General features: G+C 39.1%; 1 protein-coding gene across 2 annotated transcripts in view; it reads right to left on the bottom strand.

Annotated features, from left to right (window-relative positions):
- The window catches only part of COL5A2 (collagen type V alpha 2 chain), a 102,177-nt gene that overhangs the window by 42,553 nt on the left and 34,492 nt on the right, over positions 1 to 25,132 (bottom strand). Inside the window, exons 2-7 of one of the 2 annotated variants that reach the window (XM_082763414.1) lie at positions 9,750 to 9,986; positions 8,086 to 8,099; positions 5,973 to 6,005; positions 5,217 to 5,249; positions 4,497 to 4,550; positions 875 to 985 (exon numbers count right to left, since the gene is read on the bottom strand). In XM_082763414.1, coding sequence (XP_082619540.1) covers positions 875 to 985; positions 4,497 to 4,550; positions 5,217 to 5,249; positions 5,973 to 6,005; positions 8,086 to 8,099; positions 9,750 to 9,986 — 482 coding nt within the window. The remainder of the gene's footprint in view (positions 1 to 874; positions 986 to 4,496; positions 4,551 to 5,216; positions 5,250 to 5,972; positions 6,006 to 8,085; positions 8,100 to 9,749; positions 9,987 to 25,132) is intronic. The other variant, XM_082763415.1, reaches the window with a different exon arrangement.

The following is a 25,132-nucleotide window of genomic DNA, read 5'->3' as shown; positions in this document are numbered from 1 at the left end:
AGCACATATGGATATTCAGGTCTTCTGCAATTCATCTCCAAACACACCTTCTTAAAGACTGGAGATTGCCTAACTTCAGAAACAGAAATATAAACCAAAAATGCCTTAAATTTCTGGCCAGACCTAGTCTTCCATATTTTTTGTTGAAATTCATGAAGGATGGTGGTCTATCACCCATCCTGGTTCTTCTGCAGTTCTCTGTGCTGAAGAGATTTGGAAAGAGATTTTCAGTGATGTTGCAGGAACAATGGAGGTAGAAATCAAAACAGCTACCTTCCAAACAGAAACAAACATTTAACTGAATATACTTCAGAAATTCAGATATGTATTTCATTATCAATCATTAGTCTTCCACAGAATTTTTTGGGGAAAAAAAATAAATTAGCCTTGGAGAATACATTTTCCAAATCTAGGGCTGGTTAACATGGCTTTCCACAGATAATTTCTGACTTAATCATCCAAGTGGTGGTGTGATTAATTTCAGCAAGAAGTAGACTTGACCACATTTTAATTGCTCCACTGATTATTTCCTGAAATATAATCCATCTTTTTTTCTTCTTCTTCTGTATTCCTGATTTAGTTTATCAATTTCCATGAATCCTTGAATTTAATAGAACCCTACTTAGATTTGGGCACCTTGGCTTTTCTAATTGTTAAAATACATTGTAAGAGGTGTGTCCTTTCAGAGCTTTTCAGCGTGTTCCAATTTTCAGTGAAACTTGCATTGCTGCTAGCCACTGCCCCTCATTACTGAGAGGTAGGAATGATGAACATAGTTTTCTGTATTTGCTGAAGCATAGAGAAGTTATTCTGTTACATGTGAACTTATCCAGACACTCACTCCACTTTCTATCAAACCAATTGAAAAACTTACCCTGCTTAGTCCGTCTGGTCCTGGGTGGGTAGGATGTCCGGGAGGACCAGGGTCACCAGGCTGGCCAGGGATACCAGGTTCCCCATCAATCCCTTGAGGACCACGAGGACCCTAGAAAGAAAATGATAAATGCAGAGAGTGTGCACAGGTATTCAGGAGTAGCCTTGTAAATGGCAAATGGTATCATCTGTGATAAATCCAAATTTGCAAAGAAAGATCTTCCAAAAAAAAAAACATCCATCAACATATATTCTTACTTTCAGATCAGAAGCACTGACTAAAATGAGTTATGAATCCAGCACACGAGTAAATTGGAGCAATTTCTCTCAAAGGCTATTCTAGAAACTTAGGCTTCCTATAACTTCATATTCGAGTATACTATTCCTGATAAACTGCTGTTATATAGAACAAAAATTTATTTATAAAATACAGATAGCTCAAATTAGTGCACATACATAAAACACACACCGAAAATTCCAGCAAGACTGATTTCTGCAGCCTCTTGACATCACAAATGGTTTAGCTCATACTATTCCTAAATTCCCAACACTTACACTGCCAAAAATGCAGAGTAACTCCCTTGGTGTTGATGTTATCTCTAATTAGTGTTTGCAGAATAGGTTAGGAGGCTATCCCATTGCTCCCATTTTTATTGTTCACTTTTGATTCCTAAATTGCATTCATCTTATGAATGCAGTTTTGTCAGAACAAAAATTAAATACAGAAACAGCTAATAAGACATTAATGGAACAAAATCAATAGCAGTATGGCCAATACGTATATACTTCAATCATAAGTATGGATTTCAAATTAATTGTCACACTTGCTTCCTTCAGTTGGAAGAAAAATGCTGGAAAAGAGTGAGGGAAAAAAAAAAAAAAAAAAAAACTGTATAACAAGCTCTTCTACCTTAAGAATCCTTACACAGAAAACTTTGGAAGCCTGGCTCAATGACTCATCTTTACAAACACAATCAGACAGATTGCTTGTATTTCCATGAGATGAGGCATATATTTCCATGCAGTCTGCAACAAATTTCAGTGGAACTTAGGGTCTGAACTAGTATGGTTTGAACTAGCACAGTGTGCACTTTAAAGAAAAAGCGTTCTTTGGGAAAGAGCTACATTGGCATAGCACTGACAATAGGGTTCCTGGAAACTCTCAGAAAACAAGCTAATTTTTCCCTTTTATTTCTCAATATATCTTTATGACCTGAATTTCTATATGCTTGGTAATCAGAGGACATTTTTTTCATATCAAATACACATACACATACACTTGCAGAACATAAGTTGTAAATAGATGCTATTCTGAAACTCATGTGTAGATCGTTGCACGTTGGATGGGAACAGAAGGTTCTTTCAGAAAACTTTATTATCTAGTATTTCTATCAAAAATAAGTATACCCTGCCAAACTTAAAAGTGTACAATGTCTGAAGGAGGAAAACCTTAAGTTTTCTTTCCTTTATTCTCAGCACAAAAGGAAAACACAGCTACGCATTAGAGAAAAAACAGATTTGCCTAAAAGAATTCATCAGACTTCTATAAAATAACTAGTGATTTTTCAGTACCCAAACTGAGATGCATTAACAAGATCTGATTTAGAAAAGTGATATTCTTTTTAGTTCTGTCTTAGAAAAGGAACTACTTTTTTAGTTACCAATCCTGCTTTAAGAGCAACACTGCAACCACTCCTATCTCAAAACCCCAAAAGTCCCTGAAATGCTTGTTTGTATTTATAGCTGGTAACTAACTGATGGTATGTAAGAAAATTGTATTATATTTTAATAAAATAATGATTATAATTAATAATATATATGAATTTATATGCATATTAAAAACCTTTCATTTTCTTCCACCAGCTTACAGTAGTGAGGTTTAATATATTAAAAACCTAGCACAAGCCACAAGATGGCATCCTTTAAACATGTATTCAGGATAATGACAGTTTAATAATTCTGGCCCATTGCTGCTGCTGGTCAGGAGACATTAGTACAGATTTTGCCTGTAATGGAATAAAAGGAAATGCAATTCACAGTAGAGCACTTTGAAACTACTATCTATTTTACTGCTACTTCAATTACAATCTAGTATAAAAGCATGCTGAAACAAAATGCACTGATGGTTCTGCGCATGCTCAAGATTATTTTCTGTCTTCAAAGGATTAGTTGTAATTGCATCACACTCTAAAACTCCCCCTCCCCGGATGTGTTTTGTAAATGCAAACACACTCTAGCCTTGGTGTTTCTCTCTCAGTGTTATGCTAACAAAGAATTTGAAGAATATTACATGCTAATAGTCCTGAATTCATGAATCCTGCACTAGCAGGCACTCCCTGTCTAAAGTACTACTCTTTGCTTTTTTAGACACACAAGGTCTCACCAAAACCTTTGACATTATGTTTTCAAAGAAGCTGACTGGTTCCTAATGCCTTGATATCCCTTTAAAGCACTATTAATAATCCATGTCAAAGCAACTCAAAACTGTTCACAGCCTTTTGATATTTTAAGTGTTTCTAGCCACCACTCTGTAAAGACATACAAGGAACTCATGGCACAGGACCAGAAATTTAGTGTCTCATTGATAAACTTGCACTCTGGGAAGATGCTTCAGATATCTCTGCAAACACAGTCGAGGTTCCTCTGCAAATGACAAGGTTTCACAATTACTCCAAGAATTCTTTTATGTATCTTGATAGCTATTCATCAAAGGTCTTAAGGTGATCCAGAGAGGAGCAGTGTCTTGGCATCCAAATCAGAGGCTACACACTTATTCCTTGCCTTTAGAAGCACTATCATTACCATCTATGGACAACAGACATCCACTGGAGGAACAGCAAAAAAGAGTTGATTTTAGACCTATGCCTAAAACGCAGCTCTGTTATTCAAGCAAAATACGCTAAGTATTGGCTTGCTCTCTCCTGAGGGATAGGAAAATATCTACAAAGAAATTACAATGATACTATTCTTTAAAACCTGCTAAAAACAGCTTCTGCATTTTGCCCTAGCTTTTTCAACAGGAACGTGTCGTCTTTGGTATTTTCAGCACTCCCTTTTGGCCTTTCTGTGGTTCTCCACATGCAGACGCTGAAATTCCCTTATGAAGTCTGTATTTCCACTGAGCAATCTTGATTATATTATTCACCAGCATACCAACATATGTAGTCACATATTAACTCCTGCTAACTTCCTGAGCTTTGTATTTTCTGAAATACTCTGATCCACAAAGTCCACACAGCTGCTGATACACAACAGAAACCAGCAAAAAAAAATCAGCAAGTTCTTAAAACAGAGGAAGATGATGTTCTAGATTTGTTGTTTTTTTTTTGTTGTTGTTGTTGCTTTTGTCTTTTAAATACTGGAAAAAAAAATGTACTCTCAGACGCTGCTTCAAGTAACTGTTGAAAAACTATGGCTTTTAGTGGAAATACTGCTAAGCTTCTATCAGTTATTTCAGAACATCCAGAGATGGTGAGATATAAACATTTTTTCTGTTTGTTAGTTAATTCTTGGAAGATATGAGGAAAGCTCTGGTAACTCTCAAAGACATGGAGAAAGTTCAAAGCCATCTAACCTCTTAAGGTTACTCCAGAGCTTAATTTTAAAAATATTTAATAACTTACAGGTCTTCCCTTAGGTCCTCGTTCTCCTCGTGGTCCTTGTGAACCTGGAGGTCCCTAAAAGAAAGTTTGGAAATATTGAACACCTCTTAAAGTAGCTAATGACTTATAAAGCTTTGAAGATATGAAACAACATGCTTATTTGAAACTTAATTTTTGGTATTTTTTTTCTCCACATGATCATAAAGGAAACAGCTATGACCACTGAATATTCAGCTATCTCTTCTCAAATGCACGTTGCCTGAATGGAATAGAACCAGGATTTAGAGATCTACAAAATGGTTTCATATCTCACATGCTCTACAGCTTAATTTAGCACAGGTTTTCTGAGTGCTGAAGTCTATAAATAGTGAGTTGCACAGGTCTGAGACACCCTTCCTGCTAGTCCAGAACTGCTCTCTGCTTAGTCGCAGCTGGAGAGCATACTGCATCTCCTCCTACTCCTGTTAGAAAAGTATTCCCCAGCGACAACCTTGCTCAAAGGTCCTCAGACATGCATGTTCTACAAGCACACATCCGTTTGCTTAGGGCATTGGCTGACCTGACACTAGTACAAAATCCCAGAATTGTGAAACCTCCTCAAATTCAGCAGTCTGGCAGACAATGCCCCCTATCACACGCATGGAAAATTCTTCCTTCACATCATTCTCACAACACAAAACAGAAGTGGCAGAAAGTGGAGAATGCTATTATCAGAGAAACAGAAGTTCAGAAAATACTCACTGCAGGTCCTGGGCGGCCTCGTATTCCTGAAACCTAAAGAAGGCAATAGAAATTAAAGTTACCACACAATGTTATGCCTATAACAAAGTATCATTGTTATTCTATACAAAAGAGAAAAAAAGAAAAAAGAAAAAAGAAAAAAAAAAAAAAAAAAAAAAAGGAGATAAATAAGTGAATGACAATGATTTAGTCTCAATTATTTACCTAGCCTTTTGTTTCCACACTTTAAAGCAGGAATGGTTAGGCATTGTAACGGGCTGCTCAGGGAGTTGGTGGAGTTGCCATCCCTGTAGGTGTTTAAAACATATGTGGGTATGGCACTTAGGGACCTGGTTTAGCAGTGGACTTTAGCAAGTTTTTGAGTGTTAGATGATGGTTGAAGTTGACAATATTATGGGTCTTTTCCAACGTAAATGATTCCATAATTCCAGAAATGTACAACAATAAAGGTAGAAAGGGAGAATTTATATTGTTTTCCTTAATGTTTCTACTCTTTCCAAACACTAATATACCACCATACCTCCACAGAATTTAACTATAAAGATTATGACACTTTTAACTCTAAGATTCTTTTCCCAAAATGCAAATGACAGGCATTTCCAATGTCCCATATGTGACTCAGGGTAATTCATTCCACACCTTTCACTACCAGCTTGTACATTTGTATTGCATTTCTTTAATAGCTGCAATTCTGTCTTAAGCACTGAAATGTACACTTCTGGGGGGTGTAGATAAATGAAGAAAAAATGGACTCACAGGTGGCACTATTCCAGGTTCTCCTTTTTGCCCCTGTAGGAAAAAGATGCAAAATCATCAGATGGCAGAAAACAAGTGAAATTAACAGTAGGTTTCACCAATGTAATTCCTGTGACTGAGACAAATGCAGAGATTTTTCTAAGGATACAACTGTGACTAAATTAAAGTCCCTGCAATAGTTAAGCCACACTATTTTAATGAGTACAGACACTGATTAAATGAAGGCTATAAATTAACTAGGTTTCTCTAACTGCACAATATGCTGGATGAAAAAAAGATACACAGTAAGAAATTACCATCATTTTTTTTAAGTAGTAGAAAACATGCTGCCGCTCTGTTATGGGATGATTTGATTCAGCTGAAATGCATTCAGATGCCATTTCTTCAAGACATTAAATTAGAATTCATAACATGGACATACAAAACCTGCATGTCCACCTGCAGTGTAGGGACAGAATACAAAGCAATGTTGCACGGCCTCAGAATGAAGGGGATTGCATTTAGCAATTGACTTTTCTCTGTGCTGAATGTGTTCACAATGATTACACATTAAATAAAATAACTTGATTTAGACCTACTGGTGGTAACCATTTTATTAAGAGAAAATGAGGGCTTTGTAAACACACAAAATTTCCTGCCTCATTTAGCAAGTAGTGAGCTGGTCACAGTCCATTTATTTCCACAAACTACCTCTCCATAGAGAGATGCTCAGTTTTAAGGAGAGTATATACTTGATAACCTAAAATTAATTTCAATTACTTCTTGAGGCTACTTACCATCTCAGAAACTCGTTTATCAGAATGCATTTTAATTTCTCCTATAAAAATAGATCTTCTCCACATTTAATTGCACACCGTAAGCTGTGATGCCTGTGGAAACGTGGCTCTGTGCAGGAACACATCGTTGCAGTCCTTTGGCAGTGCCAGGACCACGCATCTCCATCCTGCACTCAGACATACCCAGCGCCTACAGAGCTGTCTGTCGGAGGGGACCTGCATGAGCCCTCAGGTATCAGCTGCCAATGTTTTACTTAGCGGTGCCTCAAACATAGTCGTGATGTGATGCAAGCTGCCTGGGGCACCCTGAACTAATTCCACAGTGAAAGCACAAAGGGTGTCAAAAAAAATTACCATTTTTAACAGTGGTTTCATACCTTTAAATATGGCTGAGTATTTTTAAGATATTTGGGCAATCCTCTAGTGATTTACACAAAGCCCAATTTATTCATGGCCAAGTATATAAAATTAAATACATCCGCAAATGTAAGAAAAACAAAGTTATTCTTAAAAACATGATTTAGCTCAAAGAGCGGTGTAAAACATCTTGAAAAGCTTGAACTTGGAGGTTTAACTTTGTGATGGAGCTCATCACGTCAGTGCCCTGGGATACCGGTAAGGCAAAACAGATCTGGGATATGTTTGCCTACCAGTAGAAATTGTCATATAGGTTCCTGCAATTACATTTGGTGCAGCGATAAGCAAGATGGGCTGCAAAGCTGATGTACCAGCCTTGCACGATACCTCAGGGGCTGCTCTGCCCTATATACAGTAGTGCAACAGCTATCTTGTGGCTGTTACCTGAATTACGTGTAGTTTAAAGCCAACCCCAGGATGTCTAGACAAGATGCAGTAATGCCTTGCACCTGAATATAAGACATACCTCCTGCACAAAGTGTCAGCAAATACAGCAGGAATGTTTAAAGAGTGGCTGTGCTACCTAGTGCACACCAGGCAGCAAAAAGTTTCAGCAAAGCCAAGATGAAAGTTTTAGGACTTTGACTTCTAATAAAATGGTGGTTCCCTTCCATCATTTTGTGGCACTGCCTGATATGAAACAACCAAACTACTTAAACTGGAATTCCTTTGATGCAGACAGCAGGGATTTTCAGTCAGGGGATTCTCTATATTAAGACTAGGATTTTTTGCCTGCATCCCAGGATTTTTTCCATGAAGATTTGCTTCTTCCCATCTTGAGGAAGAACAAGAGAAAAAGAATTAATTGCTTTTACAAGAGTTTATATTTATTTACTGGAAAGTGCTCCAAGGTGACGCAAGAGATTTTTTAACAGTTGTAATCTGTTTAAAAATAAGTAAACAAATAAAGGAAGTCTTACCTTTCTTCCTCTACCTATTAAAAGGGATAAAAAAAAAAAAAAAAAAAAAAAAAAAAAAAAAGAGAGAGAAACAATTAATGTTTTTACTCCAAGAGACAAAGAGACAGACATGATAACAGTTGAGTGAAGGTGTTACAACTAGAACCATCCAGATCCTGGATGCACAGAGACCTGGAGAAGGTCCCAGAGATATACATCCTCCCTCCATCATGTGTGAGGAACCAGAAAGGTCTCAGTGATGTCCCTGACCCTCAGACATTTTCAGCATTGCAAAGGTAAGAAGCAGCACTTCAGGAATGCAGAACGTCCTGTGGGGAACTCTCAGAAGCTTTTAGCACTGGCTGAATGGTTGGCAGTCAAGTCAAACAAAGTTTTATTACAGATCTGCACACAAGCAATGCTGACAGATCCACAACGTATAACACAGTGTTTTTCAAAAGACAGAGCTGACTGGAGGGTCTTTGACTTTTTTTTTGGTTAAAGTTTTACAATATCACACATGCCTGAATTCAGAGCCACGTAGCCACACTCCTATCCACAAACATCCTTCAGAGGAATATTTTATTAATACCTTGACTAACAGTAAGGAATTCTGGAATGTTTCCATACTGCTCTTATATCTTATGGGTGTATCTGTTGGCTTTGGCCTAATGCCTCCCAAAACACAGCAGGAGGCACCCCATCTGTTTATTAATGCTTGCCACATCTTGCTCCATTGCTCAATTACACAAGTCCCTACCATGCACTCTTTCTTACTATTTCGTTCTATACTAAGTTAATCAACAGTCATTATACCTCCTAAAAAAAATAAATAAATGCTTTAATTGTCGTATAAAGAATAGTTCAGATAATGCAATGCACTGTATTAATGAATATTAATTGCACGTTAAGAGATTTTCTCTTAGGACAATATTTGGAGGGATTTACTTCATCCAAGTCTCTCCCAGAATTAAAAATGGACTGGAAAAGACATTATCTTGAAGGTATATCACAGAAAGTGTGCAAGCAGGAAGTTAAGAATACTTTATACTACTTTCTTTTTCTGATGTCTCACGAGAGAACTGTGTGTTCGTGTTTCACCTTGGGGAAACGCTTTATAGTGCTTACATTTCACCACTTACGTATAAGATTTACATTGATTCAGCTATTGGAGAGGCCTGGAATTGAGCTTTCTATCAAAGAATGCCCTATTTTATTATGTCTTAGCATATTCATCTTTCAGTTCCAGATGAACCACAAAAAGAACCCAGAAAGCAATCTCCTTGAAATATCAAGATGGAATTCAGCTCAACCTCGGAGCTGTAAAGCCTTTGGGCTTAATCACATTCATAGTCAGAAGAAAACTGTTTCCAGAGCCAGCTCAGGTGCAAACCAAGACAGAAAACAGCTGCCAAGTATTTACTCTCTTCAGATTTAAACTTTCACTATGGAAATGCTATTAGAAACTTCAGTATCGTGAGGTTCCTACTCCTTTGGGCTGATTTTAGAGAACTTTAACCTCACCACCAACCTTCCTGCGTATTCAGACTTGAAACGGGGAACAGATCTAGATTTCATCAGGGTCTCCCTATCCCATTTGGAACCACAGCAGAGCAAATCTCATTCTCAAGGCCAGCCTGACTGGTTCTCCTTTCAACAAAAAGTGAACTGGAAAGCAATCTTACCAATGCCGTTGTCAAAATCTCGTGTCGTATGGGGACACACAGGACAGCACTCCCCTGGGGGCACCTGTGGGTTCTCACACTCCAGCACATCTTGACACTGGATTTCATCGCAAAGAATAGCTCCGTTGTCACAGACGCAAATCTGGCAAGGCGATGGCTTCCAAATATCCCGGTTCAGGTACATCTGGCCATTCTGAGTGCAGGCGATTTCTTCACCGTCTTCTCCTGGAAAAAAGGCTGAGGATATATAAAACATTTTCCAACTGTGAAATCAAAGGAGTATTAGGATGAGGAAAGAGCAGGTCTGGAGATGAAAAGCAGCACCACATACATGGAGAAAACAGTCTACCAGCACAGCTGAAGTTAATGGCTTTTAAATACCAGTCATCTTAAACGTCTTTCTTATTTTACCACCTTATTCCTCAGACAAGAAGTAAAATGGAGTCGTTGTGGAGAAGCATAACCCCACCACAAGGTCTCAAAAGCGTATTGCCTTAGGAGTATCTGTATATAATAGATTGTCTACGTGGCCATTTACATCAGTGCAGCATCTACTGACTATATGAATGTCCTATCTGTGTATGTTTTTCTCACGTTTGTATGGAGCTCATCCTATTTTACTAAAGTTATGCATCTTTTTTACCCTAATCCATGTGGTTTATAGCAAATTGTCTTTCTTTCTTGCCTTAGTATTGTCACCTTTATTTATTTTTCTTGAATTCCATTAATTCCATTTAGAAATCCATTCAATGTAGTTTTCCAGTCTACTGTCACCAAGACAGAATGACTTCCCTAGGTTGAATTCTCTCTCTCTCTCTTTTATTGTTTGTTTTTTTTTGTTTGTTTGTTTGTTTTTTTGTTAATGTTCTGAGAGAACTTAACTTTTTCAAAAATTTCCCTGTTTGAGGGGGAACATGACTGTCCCTTTAGGTATTGTTCTATCTGTAGTTAAGTCTATGCCTTTGTTTTCTTCCTATTGTGTAAGCAAACAGTCCAAATATCTGTAGTTGTTGTTTGGGTTGGTTTTGGTTTTTGGGGGGCTGAAGGGAGAGTTGTTGGTTTTTTTGTTTGTGTTTTTTTTTGTTTTGTTTTTTGTTTTTTTTTAATAATGAAGTAACAACCTCCTCCTAAAAATAAAATACAATTTTAAAATAAAATACACTTAAAAAAAAAATTCTTTGGCTGTCCAACATTTTTAAAAATGCCCTATCAACAGAAAAGAGACTTTTTCACTTTGGCCCAATGAATACTTCATCCTCTAAAGCTCCACACAACACAAGCTCCCACAGTAGGAACGAACTGTCCTCAGACAGTCCCCAGGCAATGGGTCCCAAACCTGCAACCCAAAAACCCCAGTGCCAAGATTCCCTCCTCAGAGCCATAGGCAGCAGAGCTCCCACACGCAGCCTCCTGTGCTCCAAACAACTCTTCTGACCTTGGGATACCGTGGCAAGGATTCATCTTATCCTGGGTGGCAACTCCAGCTGACCACAGAAACCCTTCTATCAAAAATGTCTTTGGAACTGGAACAATCTGGTTAAAACCACGGGCTGAAGTTTCCCAAACAGCTCTAATTTTGAACCAAAGTAAGACTAGGAACAGAGGTAGCTCTACATACATATTCTGGGTGCATCCCAGTAGTCAAAGATCACAATCAGCATTTTTTAAGAAAAGCTGTTATTAGCATAACAATTAACAGCACCAAGCACAAGGTCAGCTTCACTGTTCTATGCATTTCTGCCCTAACTTGAACCAGATGTAAACAGAAAATCACAAAGCAATAAACAGGAACAGATTTAGGATTTCAGCTTTGTGCCTTAACTCAAGTCCCGTTACTCCATCAATGTCAAAGCTCAGAGAAACGGAGCAGATGTGTCATTAACTGTTGCCTGCCATCATCAGCTTCTGCAGCTTCCCAACAGAAACTGAAATCCAAATGTATACCAGGTCATCTCCTCTTCAACTGGTTCATCACATACACTGACAAAACGACTCGAAGGGGTGCCACAGAAGCTTGGGAGGAAATGTTTTCAGTGTGAAGTAAAGACATCGACCAAGTGTGGTGCACAGCCCATTTAGGATACTGTGAGAATCACTTTCCAAACTGCAGAACGCATTTTGAAAAGCACTCTTCTCACTTCTCCCTTGTGTGCATGACATAACGTGCTGTCTGACATATTTAGCCTTTTTCCCCCAGATGTCTGGCATATGGTCTGTGTCTTCCTTAACGTAGCACCAGTAGAACTCGCTGTGCTGTTCCAGAGCTGCAGTTTGCATAAATGAAATTTCTGAGTTACCGAGCCCAAAGTCAGCCTTCTGTCACGGCTTCAAATAAACCACACAGCAACTGCTTTGGCAAATCAGAGCTGCGCCAGGTGGTGACTGGCTTCTGCCGGAGCCCTGCTCGGCGGCTGGGGAAGGGACGGGCAGGCAAAGGGAGGGGGCAAACCAGCACATACTCACTTCTGGAAATATTTTAAGAAGTCTGGCTTCCTCTCAGATTGCAGATACACTGATAACTTTCAAAGAAAAGCAAACATTTTTTTTTTTATTTCAAATCTTTTTTACCATATTTGCTGTCTCTAGTTTTCCTTTAGGCTGTGACTGTGCTACACTAAGAGTAACCTGCAGAGAGCAGCTCCTACACCTCCAACTCATCCCACAAGCACCTTTTAATGTTTCACTGTCAGACCTGAGCTGTAGGCACGTTATCCATCCATACCCAGACCAGCAGAAAAGCAGCAAAGGAAATTGTACTACTCTTTTTCTTCCCTGCCTTGGAAATCAACGAGTTTTTTAATTATAGAGACCGAGTCACTAAGTATTTGTTTCACATGTTCTTTCTACCTCTGCAGTTGTAACACAAGATGCTGAATGACTCCAGAAGCAGCTTTGGAAATTGTTAATGTAGCAAAATGATCTGGTCGTCAATTAACCAACTCCTTTCTCACCAACAAGTACAACTATTACCGCTATTGAACCTGAGGACAGAATTCACAGGGTCACCAATCCGTTTGAGTCAGGGAAAATGAGTCTCAGAGCAGCCTGCAAACACAAAAGGCAAGGTACAAAAAATACCCTAGGAAATATTTAAAGACATTCATTTGTGTGCTTGTACAAAAGGACCTTTCAGAAAGAAGTTTTCAATGAAATGCACCATGACTATAATGTGATTTTTTTTCTGTTATACATTAATCTGTTGGAATATCATTTTGGCATGAAAGAACTGTTCAACCAGAAGTCCAAAGTCAGCCGCAGCTGATATATCAAATCATCATGTTCAGAGACCAAGTATCAACTCTTTGCAAGTAGAAATCACGTCATGCACTGACATACCCAGGCCCAGCTCTGACAACACTGAAGTTGTACAAATTACTGAGGAAAATAAATAAATAAATAAATAAATAAATAAAAACCTCCCAGCCACTAGATGGCTGTCAAAGCCCATCAGTCACACGAGCAAAGCCCAAAGGCGTCCAGCAAAGGCGTGCAAGCCACACCCTGCTTTGGGCATTTTTGCTGAGCTTGGTTTCTTTGCAAGCAAATATCCATGTTAATTCCCCTCCTCAACGAGCCAAGGACACGACGAATGTTTTAAGAGAGAGCGTACGAAACCACTGAAATCTTGCACTAGCAGATGTGCACCATGGTGCAAGTGCACCCGGAGATCCACCACTTGCTTGCTTTTATGGCACACGTTGCCTGGTGAGCAGAGCTTGGCCAGCAGGCTGCTCTTCCAAGGGCTGACACAGGGGAGAGAAATGGAAATCAGAGAGTAAAGTGGGAGAAAATGGGTCTTGTTGTTTTTATAGATAGGGAAAAGAGAAGGATTCAACAGCAAAGCAGCTCCATTTCATTTCACTTTTACTCGCTCAAGCAATGCCATAATTAAAGGAGTGTAAATGCTGGTGGACCTCCAGAGGCAGAGAACACAGCCTAACAGAGCCAGAAGAGATGACGGCTGGTCCTTAAAGCTCCGGCTGCCAGTGTTATGCTTTCTTTCTGCCAAGAGGGACTTCTTGATGCATATTCTACACAAAGTCCACTACTTTTTTACATTGTTTAACATAAAAAGTCTAGAACAGAAAAGGAAATATTACAGAATGAGAAAGACTGGAGAGAAAAGAGCTTCTGCAGGTAGCTTCTCATCTTTGTAGCCTGATTCTAGACTGTGGAAAGTATATGGAAATACAAGATTGCAGTAAAATACTTAGTGTTTAAGTTAAAACATACAAAACATAACCCTGCAAGAAAACTCTAGTATATGAAAAGCTGAATTTCAAGTTATGCATTACAATCTAATCCTGCTGACTCAAAAAGCAGAGGTGCAGAAGAAAATCAAAGTGAAGGACAGTACGTGCAAACAGCCATTTTGCAGATGTACCATTGTGCATGTGGACGGAGTGCCAAGAGATGGACAAGAGTAGCTTGGTGTTAACAATGCTTGATTGCCAGCCTGCTACAATATTAACACAGAGCTTGATCCAGTTCTCATTAAATCAATGGGAAAAAAAGAACTCCTATTTACTCCTATAGGAATCACACTGCCTGTAGAGATTTTATCTTTTGATAACTTTTGCATTTGTTCCATAGAAAGGATTCTTCTTAATAGTGATTAGCACAGACAGCTTACAGAGGAAGTAATTTGTAGCTACATGTATGAGGAGGAACCTGGAATCCCTTAGCAATTATAATAATAAAATAATTCAGTATTCTCTTTATGTTTGACTGGCATTATCAAATCAAATTTGTGTTCAGATGTCTCCATTCAAGATGTGTCATGCTTCTCAATGACCTAGAAGTAATAGCAACAGCACAAGGATGCACTTACATGCAAATAACAGCAATCTCTTAGAAAAGCTCACCAGTACCAAGGTCTTTCACACACTGTTAATCCACTAAGTGTTACAGATGAATGTCCTCTCCGTGTCTTGAAAGGCAGTTAAATTCCCCTGCACAGTCAAGCCAGTAAGTTAGGAATGAGACATACAAACCCCTCAGGAGTATAGCACAGAGGATTTATTCATTATAGGACCCTGAGGTCCCATGAGGTGTACTGTGACATCTGTGTCCCCAGGCACATCTGGTTCCTGCTTAAACACCTTACCGGATTACTTGCAAAGTTCATATGAAATAAATATTTGAGAAGCATCCTACAGATTAAAGAAGTCCAGTGGTCTCAGTTCATCATGAGATTTCAAGGTGATTGTTTAGTCAATCATCTAGAGACGGAGCTGAAGCCCTTGTGCCATGTTTGAGAATAATAATAAAAGACCCAGGGTGTATTCCTAAATAACACAGGTAATTTTAAAATGTGTATTTTAGGAATGGAAAATTACAGAGACTCAACTGTTTTTCTTGCAGAGTCCACTACCATAACATTAAGTACGAATAAATACTGCCAAGTATCAAGATGTAAGTCAGCTCCCAAGCAGGGACTTAATGAACTGCTGAAATTGCTACAGCAGTTAACCAGAGCCTTTCTGAAGACATGCACTGTGCAGCTGGCCAGCTGTTCTGGCTGGCACCACGGAGAGGGATTTCACCCCCCAAGGTTTGTCAACCAAGAAAACCTAAACTCAAAGCTCTGAAGAGCAGTCTGGAAGCAAAAATCAATGATAAACCAACATATGTTGAGTCAGGAGAAGAGAGAAACTCCCAGGTAAAGGCCTCTTTGAGTGTGATCTGGCTATTGGTTTTGTCTCTTACAGAAAATTTTGATAAAATAAATAATTCTGTTTTCCATCTCAGCACTGTGATTCGAGATTTGGATGAGTGGGGAAAGCTGAAAAGCAAGAACCATTCTTAGGATATTGCTAGACTCCTCTGAGTGAATTTTAACTTGATATTCTAATATAACTGATTCCTCACATTTCCTTAACCAGATGGGAGCAATACTACCCCACATTTGGTTTGTTGGTCCAGACTTCCCCTCACTCACAGGTTCATATAGTTATGGCTCAACCAGTAAGAGCAATAGTTTTGCTCTTTTTTTTTTTTTTAATGGAAATAGTTAATTTCCAAAACACGACAATCAAGAACAATATTTTAATTACAAGGTCCAACACGTGCTGGATATGAAGGCAGAATATACTGGGAGCCCTTCTGGTAAACAGGATTTCTCTTGATGCTCCCACAGCGTTATCCACTGTTTCTTACACTGCTCAATTCATCAAGAGTATCTGATGCTGTTGTATCTGCATATTGACTTCATCATTCCTGAGCCAATTAATAAACAAGGCAGCCTTTCTAAAGACCCCATCTTATCCTATGAACAGAGCAGTGCACTGTAAAAATTGGTCACGTTGGTCTTTTTCTGTGGGTAACCTTACAGCCTTGGGTCTGTGCATAGCAGAAAAGCATTTGGTTTTACTAACTCACTCGAGTCATCCTGTAAATAAGGACAGGTGTATAAAAATGTCTTTATTTTTCTCTGTTGTTACTTTGGTTCAGAAGTAGAATGGCTGCTCAAATTCCTTGGTAGGAGAAAAGGTTGAAGAGGGAGCTGAAGAGCCTGGCCTGCAGCAGTGCTCATACAAATAGCCCCTGATGACAACAAGCAAGCCTCAAGCATACAGTGGGAAATGGAATTACTTCCAAATGGCCGAGGCTGCACACAGATAGTTACGGGGAGGCGTTCGGGGCATGCCTGAGAAAACACCATAGCAGATTTCGGCACTTGGAGGAAATAGTTAAAAGCTCAAGTCCGTAGCAGGGGGCCTGGTTTCTGCTGGAGCCCGTGCTGCCACAAGCATGGTTCCAGTCTGTGGAAGCACAGTAGGGCCAGGGCTTGGCACTGCTGAATTTTCACAAGTCCTGCAATATAGGCATTGTCTTTAAAATTAAAACAGAGTTAAAACTGTGAGGCTGAATGCTTTGGCTTTGTTTTTGAAGCAATCACGCTCTGACAGAGGGAATTCTTGCCAACCTGCTGCTGCATATCTTATCAGGATGTAAGGAACTGTGCCTAATGTCTAAAATAGTAACACTTTAAAATGAAAATGTAATATTCTCTGACTGTCTACTCTGGCACACTGTTTTGGAATCTGTGAGTGCTTCATTTGGGTCTTTCCAAAGTCCAATCTTAGACTGCTATGCACCAGTAAAAAAAATAAATAAATAAATAAATTAAAAAAAAAAAAAAAAAGCTGTGTTTTGGCTGTGAAGAAACTTGTATCAGCAATATGCGGTTTCCACACTCACAGGACATTTGGATTCCTGTGATAAATCTGTAAGTGCATCACAAGCAGCCCTCCTGGTCGTCACCTGGCCAGAAACCGACTGCCCAGGTGATGGGGTGAGATTGCGCTGCGTCAGCTCCTGGAGAACCATTTCTGAAAGCACAAAGGGAGCTGCTTGCTGCGACATTGTACAGGTGCCTCGCACTGCTGTGTGTTTTCATCTCGTGTCAGATGGTGAGAAAATACATTCTGACACCTGAGCACTGTAAGTAACCCCTTCTATACGCGTATACTTAACTACCTGAGGTGGGGCTGGGCAGTAAGCTGCCATCTGCTGTGACACTGAGAGCGGAGCTGGTCTGTGTGAACACCACACACCACAGTGCCAGCCTCAGCGGACTAAATCCCATGCTCAGTTCTGATGGCAAACACAGGACAACCTCTTTGCTCAAGATGAGCAGATCCAGATCACTCAACCTACAACACGTGCATCAGCTCCTTCATTTCTTGGTGGCCCACCCATTTACACACTCTGGTCTTATTCTTGACCTGAAAGGCCCAAAATGAACATCTGAAAGAGCTCTATGTCATTTGACCCAGAGAACCCTAGGTCATTTTCTTCAAAGCTGCTCCCCAGCAAGTCAATCCCCAGTTCATCCTCTTCCAGATGCACTTGCCTTTGTTAAACATAGTGAAGTTTCCATCACCCCATTTCTGTCTAGATCCCTCTAACCAGCAGCCCTGCCATCCAGCATATCAGCCAGTCTTCCCAATTTGCTCACCAACAAAGTATTTAAGGGTGCACGCTGAAACAAATTAATCGTCTTGGCCCCAGCACTGACCACTGTTGGAGGAATGCCACTATTAACTAGCCACCAGCTGGTCTTTGAGCTGCCTGCCATTACTCTTTGAACTCAGCCAGCTTTTCATTAACATTGTTGCTTTCATTCACCTTGGAGCCCTTCAGTCCATACTTTCTCAATGTGGATACAGATGCCATGGGAGACTGCATCAAAAGCCTTGCTAAACGCAAGGTAAACAATATCCACTGCCTTCCCTTTGCTCGCCGAGCCAATTATCTCATCGTAGAAGGCAATCAGATTTAACCAACTTGACAGCAACAGGAAAATTCATGAAGCAGCTAGCCCCTACCTGCAAGCTGAGCTCGTCTGTGTACCCACCTACCAAACTCGGGCAAGTTCCACTGTTCTAGTTTCATATATGCAATAATGCTCAAAGTTTGACTGACAAAATAACTACTTTGCACTGTAAAACAGCTGGTTTGCCTTCCTTATTTTGTAGGATTTATGTCCTTTGAAGTCAGACAAAAAGGGTATGGATGTTGTCTTATTACATCTAAGAGAAACACACTTGCTACTGCCCAAACATCCTCATTCTTTGAAGCCATACACATCAAAGTTCAATAGAAACCTATCATTACATTGCCTTTTCCACAAAGCTCTTTTACATTGCGGTTTGCAAAGTGTATTCACGCAATCCCCTAAATGCATCCTCTGCTGGCTAATATCACCCTCTTTTTTAACTAAAAATAAAGATTTGTAATTAGTAAGAAAAGTCAGTTCCATAATTAAAAATCCTTACATTCCAACAGGCTCAGTATTTCAGACTGAAGAGAAAACCACCCAGTGCTTGGGTGGAGTAGGAAGGTACTGCTGGAAAGCTATACTCATAACATGCAGTTTGTACAGCATAGCTATTCATTTGCTGAAACCTTGGGCCTCTGAAAATAAAAAAGAATAGTAAGCAAGAAAGTCTGCAAAGATTCCAGCAACAAAACCTCTGTTTCTATTCTGCTACCATTACCTTCGCCACACTTCAGACAGCTCAGTCAGCAACTTCTGGCTTCAAGATGATATGGAATAGGCTTTAGCAGCCCTCAGGGCATTCTAGCTGCTTTCTGCACAGCATCAGGGATGAAGGTTATAAAGGAGCAGCTTAGTATCAAATGCAATCAAAAGTCGGTCACATATGTGAGAGAGAAAGATGGTGGTTTATGTACATCTCATGTCCAAGAAGAAATTTAACTCCTGCAGAAATTAAACTTATTTGTTACTTACAGATACAGGAGCAATAAGAAATTTCCTTCTCTCAGTGTCTAAAAATAAGTGTCAATAAGCAACAAGTGAGCAGAATCCAGTCCATTTCAATAAAGGATAGCTATGAATAATCAAAATCCTTGAGACTGAATGTCAGAGCAGGACAATTTGCATCAGTCAGGAATTTTTCTACATTTTTTTTTTGGTTGTTGGAAAGCACTGAATTACTGAAATACCAAAGAATGTAATTTTACTAGATATATCCACTTGAAAACCTTCTTTTTATTTTCAGAATGCTTGAAATAACATATTTCAGTCAAGAAAACATTGGCTTTGCTACAGAGACCTTTATATCAAGAAAGCCTTGTAAAAACAGACACCCAAGTCAAATTGAGGAAAAGCATTTTCATTGACCTGACCTGATTCTACCTTATTACTGAGTCATCAGACCCCTCAAGGTTACCTCAGTTCATCCTGAATTTCCAGCTAGGAAAGCCATGGATATTTCCAAGCAGCTTCCTCTCTAACAGACCGGTGTTTGCATACTGCAACTGCCAGGATGTCTTCAAGTAGAGTTTTACATTTGCAGACCAATTTAATTTAATGTAATTCCTACCAGAAGAAGAATAAAGCTAGGTCAGGGAAAGAATATCCCTACTCCATAATTTTAATTTTTTAAAAATTAACGAGAATAAAGAATGTCATTGAATGTTAAAAACAGAAGTCAGCAAAGAAAAAATCTTGTCCACCATGTCATTTAGATGTATAACATTAATAAATGTTCTTAAAAAAAGATACATACCAGCCTTTACTTTGCTCTCCTGTAGGATTAGGATTTCTGGGACAGAGGAAATGAAAGGCTTTTCTGCAGGCTCTCCCACTTTTATTCATTGGATATCCTTCCATGCTTCAGGATGAAGCATTATGAACTTTTGTCAGGCAAATTGTCCATGGTAAAAAGGGTTTGAATGAATTAAAATTCAAGTAGGGATCTGTAGTTTAAAACAAACCAGCCGTCATCACCTCCAGCAACTGTTTGCTTTGAACTTCATTTACTTTCTATTTCCCTTAGCTCTTCCTTTCAAAAACTACTTTATCATTTTTCATATCTTTTTAATTTTATCCTTCCATTGTTTCTTTAATAGAAGCCTTTAAAAGCCCAGGAAGGCTGCATCCAAGCAACTTTTTTCTTTTTTTCTTTTTTTTTTTTTCTTTTTTTTTTTTTTTTTTTTTCCACAGCCAAGCTCTATAAATACCAATGTCTTTCTGGTCTTTCTGCAGCAGTTAACTCTCCCAGCAGAGGTGGAAGCTGCAAGCAGGTGCCCATAATGCATAAATCTTGCAAACCTGGTTTATTTTCCCTTTTATAAAAGAATGAAAATCCGTGTAGTGTTGAGAGAACTTAAGACATTTGACTGCAAGTTCATGTTTCACATAGACTTGAGATAGATAGCTCTGTGTGGGTGGTATAGTGGACACACTATAATTTGAGTGCCTATGCCCTATCGTTGGTGTAAGTGTTCGGTCTTCCACTGCATCCAGAACTCTGCAGGAACTACACAGGGAACCCTGGCCCACAACTGGGCTCTTCTGTGACCAGTCCTGGTTTTGTCTTTGAAGTGGAAATGACCAGCTGGAAGCTAGAATGTGTACTGCCTTCACCTTGGTTCAGCAGTGAAAGTCTGAGACCTAGTTTAGCTGTCTCCCAAGCCACATGATTGTACTGCATACCCAAATGGAAAAACAGAACAAACAAAAAAAAAAAAAAAACACACCTGAAACCTGAACTGCTATTTTCCTTACTATTACTTGGCCTTCAGTGCTATGAAATGATAAGATTTTGGGGATCAAACCTCTGGAATGAAAAGACACCCAGTAATGTCCGAGGGCTTAATGCTTCTCATGCTGTGAGAAGCTTCTCATGGCTGTGTTGCATTCAGAGGCACTGAAATTTCTCATGCATCATATTGCTTCAGCTCCTTCTAAACACCTTTCAGTTTATGTTTTCCCTCTAACATAGTAGATGGCTAGAAGCGACTATTAGTGGTGAATTAATTGTGTCATCTATCATATCTTTCACAAAGCATATAAGACCGCAATACAACCAACTAATAAGTGCAGCCCGATTACTTCAACTAACCTTACAGATTAGGACTTCTCTTAAAGAATGGAATGGAATAGTTCATAGAATCATAGAACATGATTGGAAGGGATCCATAAGGATCATCGAGTCCAACTCCTGGCACCACACAAGTCTACCCAAAAATTCAGACCATATGACTAAGTGCACAGCCCAAACGCTTCTTAAACTGTGACAGGCTTGGTGCAGTGACTGCTTCCCTGGGGAGCCTGTTCCAGGGCACAACAACCCTCTCAGTGAAGAACCTCTTCCTGATGTCCAGCCTGAACCTCCTCTGCCGCAACTTGACACCATTCCCGTAGGTCCTGTCACTGGTGACTAAAGAGAATAGGCCGGTGCCTGCCCTCCACTGCCCCTCACGAGGAAGCTGTAGGCCGCGATGAGGTCTCCCCTCAGCCTCCTCTTCTCCAGGCTGAACAGGCCCAGTGCCCTCAGCCGCTCCTCATACGTCTTCCCCTCTAGGCCCTTCACCATCTTTCATCTTTCATTTTCTGAACCACAAAGCTCTTCTCTTCTTCTTCCAAAAACTAAATTTCTCCTCTGAACCTCTGTTTCCTTTCCCTAAGAAAACAACACATCTTTTCTTTCCTTCAGCACCTTACATCTCCTGGAATGCTAAGGGATCCCTTAACATTACAACTCCCCATTTGAGAAATGTCCAATAAAATTTAGGAAGAATCAGTAACTCCATAGGCAAGAAGTAAACCAAAATGCCTCATCCTCTTGGGAAAAAAAAAAATAATAAAATTTAAAAAAAAAAATCACAGCTCATTGATTTAGGAATAGACAAGCATTTAACATCCCTTACCATCAATTTAGAAATAGGAATCCAGTTCAGTGAGGTACGAAATACATGAGAAATACATGGGAACATGCTTTTGGTAACATGAGGAAAGTCTGATGCTCATTATGAGCGAGAGGACATAATTGAGACCATTATCTTGGAAGCTTATGCCTGTAAGACATTTATATGTTGAAGTCTCTTAAGAGGTGAGGTTGCTTGAGTCACTACTCCCAATGCTGTGCAAAATAAGACTAACATCTGTATGTAAATAAACATTTTTTTTGTTCTACCAGCCAACTGAAATGCCTGAAATGACGTTAATTAATTAGGAACATTATACTTCAGACTTAGCACAGCTTTAGAACAAACTCCAATCTTTTACCTCCTTCAGAATATCACAGTCATCAAAGCATCCCCAAAGACACTCGTATTTCTTATAGTTGAAGAAAAATGCTGGAAATAAGGCATTGCATTCTCAGCTGGTACGACAAGTTACAGCTATTAAAAATCAGTAGCTATCAGTAAACTGGATCTTCTACCATTTACACCAGCTAAAGATTTTAACTTTTAGTGCCTCAGTCAGCATCTGTTTTTTATATAGATATCTATCATTCTGTTCTAAGAAAGTTCCCAGAGGATTAGAAGTAGCTGGCATCTATCCACAAAGTACACTAGAGGTCTGTGATAATTTCCAGAACACAGTGTCCCATTGCTAAAATTATTCACAGTAGTGAAGAAATGCAATATTGCCAATGTCCTTCCTCACCAACTCCTTCTCCACCATTGGTTTGTGCTCTTGTAGCCTCATGCAGCTACAATCCAACTTCCAACAATCTTTTGTGCAGGTAAAGCCAAGTATGCTATCATTGCATTTTTAAAATGTGAACTCTACCAGATTAGAAAGGTCATACCCGGAATCAAATTGATTAACGGGTTGCTAAAATGAATGATTTTTTCAAAACAAAATGCACTGCAGGAAATGAGTTATTACTTTAGAAATTAAAAATGCACACCAGTGTTTGTATTGGGTAGACCTTCCAACCAGCTTTCTAACTTAGTGTAACTTCAATTTTGCCTTAAATAATCAGTGATCTAAAAGTGAAATACTAACACACCAATGCTTATCTCCTTGCTTTTCTGCCCAGCTCTTTGCAAAAAGGGATGTGAGATTTCAGACTTTCTGTAACGATGCGAACTGTACTAGGATGCTCTTAACGTGACAAATTTATTTCATGCTGCTAGCCCACTCACAAGATTTTTAGGTTGCACTTTTGAGCAAGAATGGGTTGACCTTCAGTTGCACTGAAGCTACTGGAACAGCAGCATCACCCACTGATTACATCGACCCTTCAGGGCAGCTGCCTCCTACACCAGTTTGAGCAGGCTGAGTCACAATTTTAAGAGCTGCAGAATGAGATGCACATCTAAATGTGGTCCTGTGTGCTGTATCCCTGAAGAGCCACCAACACTGATGAACAAGGGGAGCAAAAAAAAAGGAGCAACTTTCTGCCTCTAGTAATGAAGGATGAGTAAATTGATATATTAACTGCATGGTATCAAAATGGACAGCTGTCTTTCATAAAGTTCATTCTCAGCATGTCAGTAACTGCACTCCTGTATGTTATAGACACTGAAAAAAAAAAGAGAGAGCAATGTCTTTTCATAGTGATAAGTTTGACAAGAAAAGATAATAACCACGTTACATGAAACTGATGGCTTACACTGCTATGCTATAGATAAAATTGTGCCAGCAATTCTGTAAAAGGCCTCCCTGTTTCCAGTGGTTTTCTAGCTGGCAGATGAAATTTCTACATCAACTAGCAAGACATAATCCCAGGAGTTACTTGGAAAAACTGGGGAAAAAGTCATTCTTGAGCTACTATTGGAAAAGAGAGAAGGTAGTTTGTGTGGGAGCAGACTGACAGAGAAACTGGGGGGTTCCCAGCAGTTCTCTGACTTCTACCAGAAATGAGTTTGGCAAGCAAGGGGGATCTCAGCCTGGTGCTCTTGGTGTCCCCAGCACCACTGCAGAAGGATAATGCATATTGTATCTGTCATGTAGTGGCTATATAGGTACAAATATGCGTGTGTGCAATATGCAGTTTTATGAACAGCTGTAAACCAAAGATAAGTGTGGTTAGAAACTGAAGATAACACAGATAAAACAGCTGTTTGTGATAGATGGAGAAGGTTAGCTCCTAAATGAAGATGTCTTTGATTAAAGGATCATCACAGATCCATTGCTGCTGGAACTAATCCCAGATTTACAAAGACTGTTCAGATACATTTCAGACAATATTAGTTCAGCCCTGTCCTTCTCCAAAGCATTTAACCTGAATACTGTTCTAAATACAGAAGTTAGGGTCCATCCTGTGCTCCCAACTACAAAATGGGATTTGTGCAAAGAGACCCAGAGGCACAATTTGATCTAGAGCTGATGATTATCTAAGATAACTGAGCGCATGTATGCTAAATGTATTTGTTGAAAGTGAACTGATTTTTTAAGATCTATATTAAAGGTAGAACTAACAAAGCTTCCATGTCTACTCATTGCTGGATCCAATGCCATCATGGTTTGGGCCACTCTAATTTAACAAACACAACTTTTCTTAATTTCAGTAAAAGTGGATTGGGTTCTCCTGTGTACATGTACTCAATTTACTTTGTATTGACTAGCTTTGTTCTTCTTGTGCTACAAACTTTGGGGTATTCCAATTTCCTCTTATTTAGGCCACAAATTCTTTATTGACAAGGAATTGGCTCACTGCTTGACAGGATTTTTTTTACCTTGTTTTTTTTTTCGTTTTGGTGGTAGTGTTGGATTTTTTTTTTATTAGAGGGGTTTGTTTTTTTTTTTTTTTTTTTTTTTTTTTAAACTGTTGTGGAAGGCACTGAAAATAAATAATAAACTGAACGCTGCCACCGTGGCAGACTAAATTTGTGTCAGATGCTCTGAACTATCAAAGTTACTCTCATATTTAAAACAGAGCAATGTACAGAGTACAACAAAGGTTACACCCATCCAAGCTACGAAATAGTGTTTCATATATTTTATATATATATTATAAATATTATTTATATATTTATTTTATATATATATATATATATAGTGTGTGTGTATATATATATATATATATAATTACATCAATTAAGCGTCTGGGAAATCCCCCACAGAGGCAATTTTTAGAAACTTGAAGACTGTTGCTTTGTTTCTGAGTGAC

Source organism: Aythya marila, assembly GCF_965140915.1.
Source record: "Aythya marila genome assembly, chromosome: 6".
Taxonomy (NCBI): domain Eukaryota; kingdom Metazoa; phylum Chordata; class Aves; order Anseriformes; family Anatidae; genus Aythya; species Aythya marila.
Note: the sequence above shows the minus strand (reverse complement) of the source record. Positions and strands in the feature narration are given on the sequence as shown.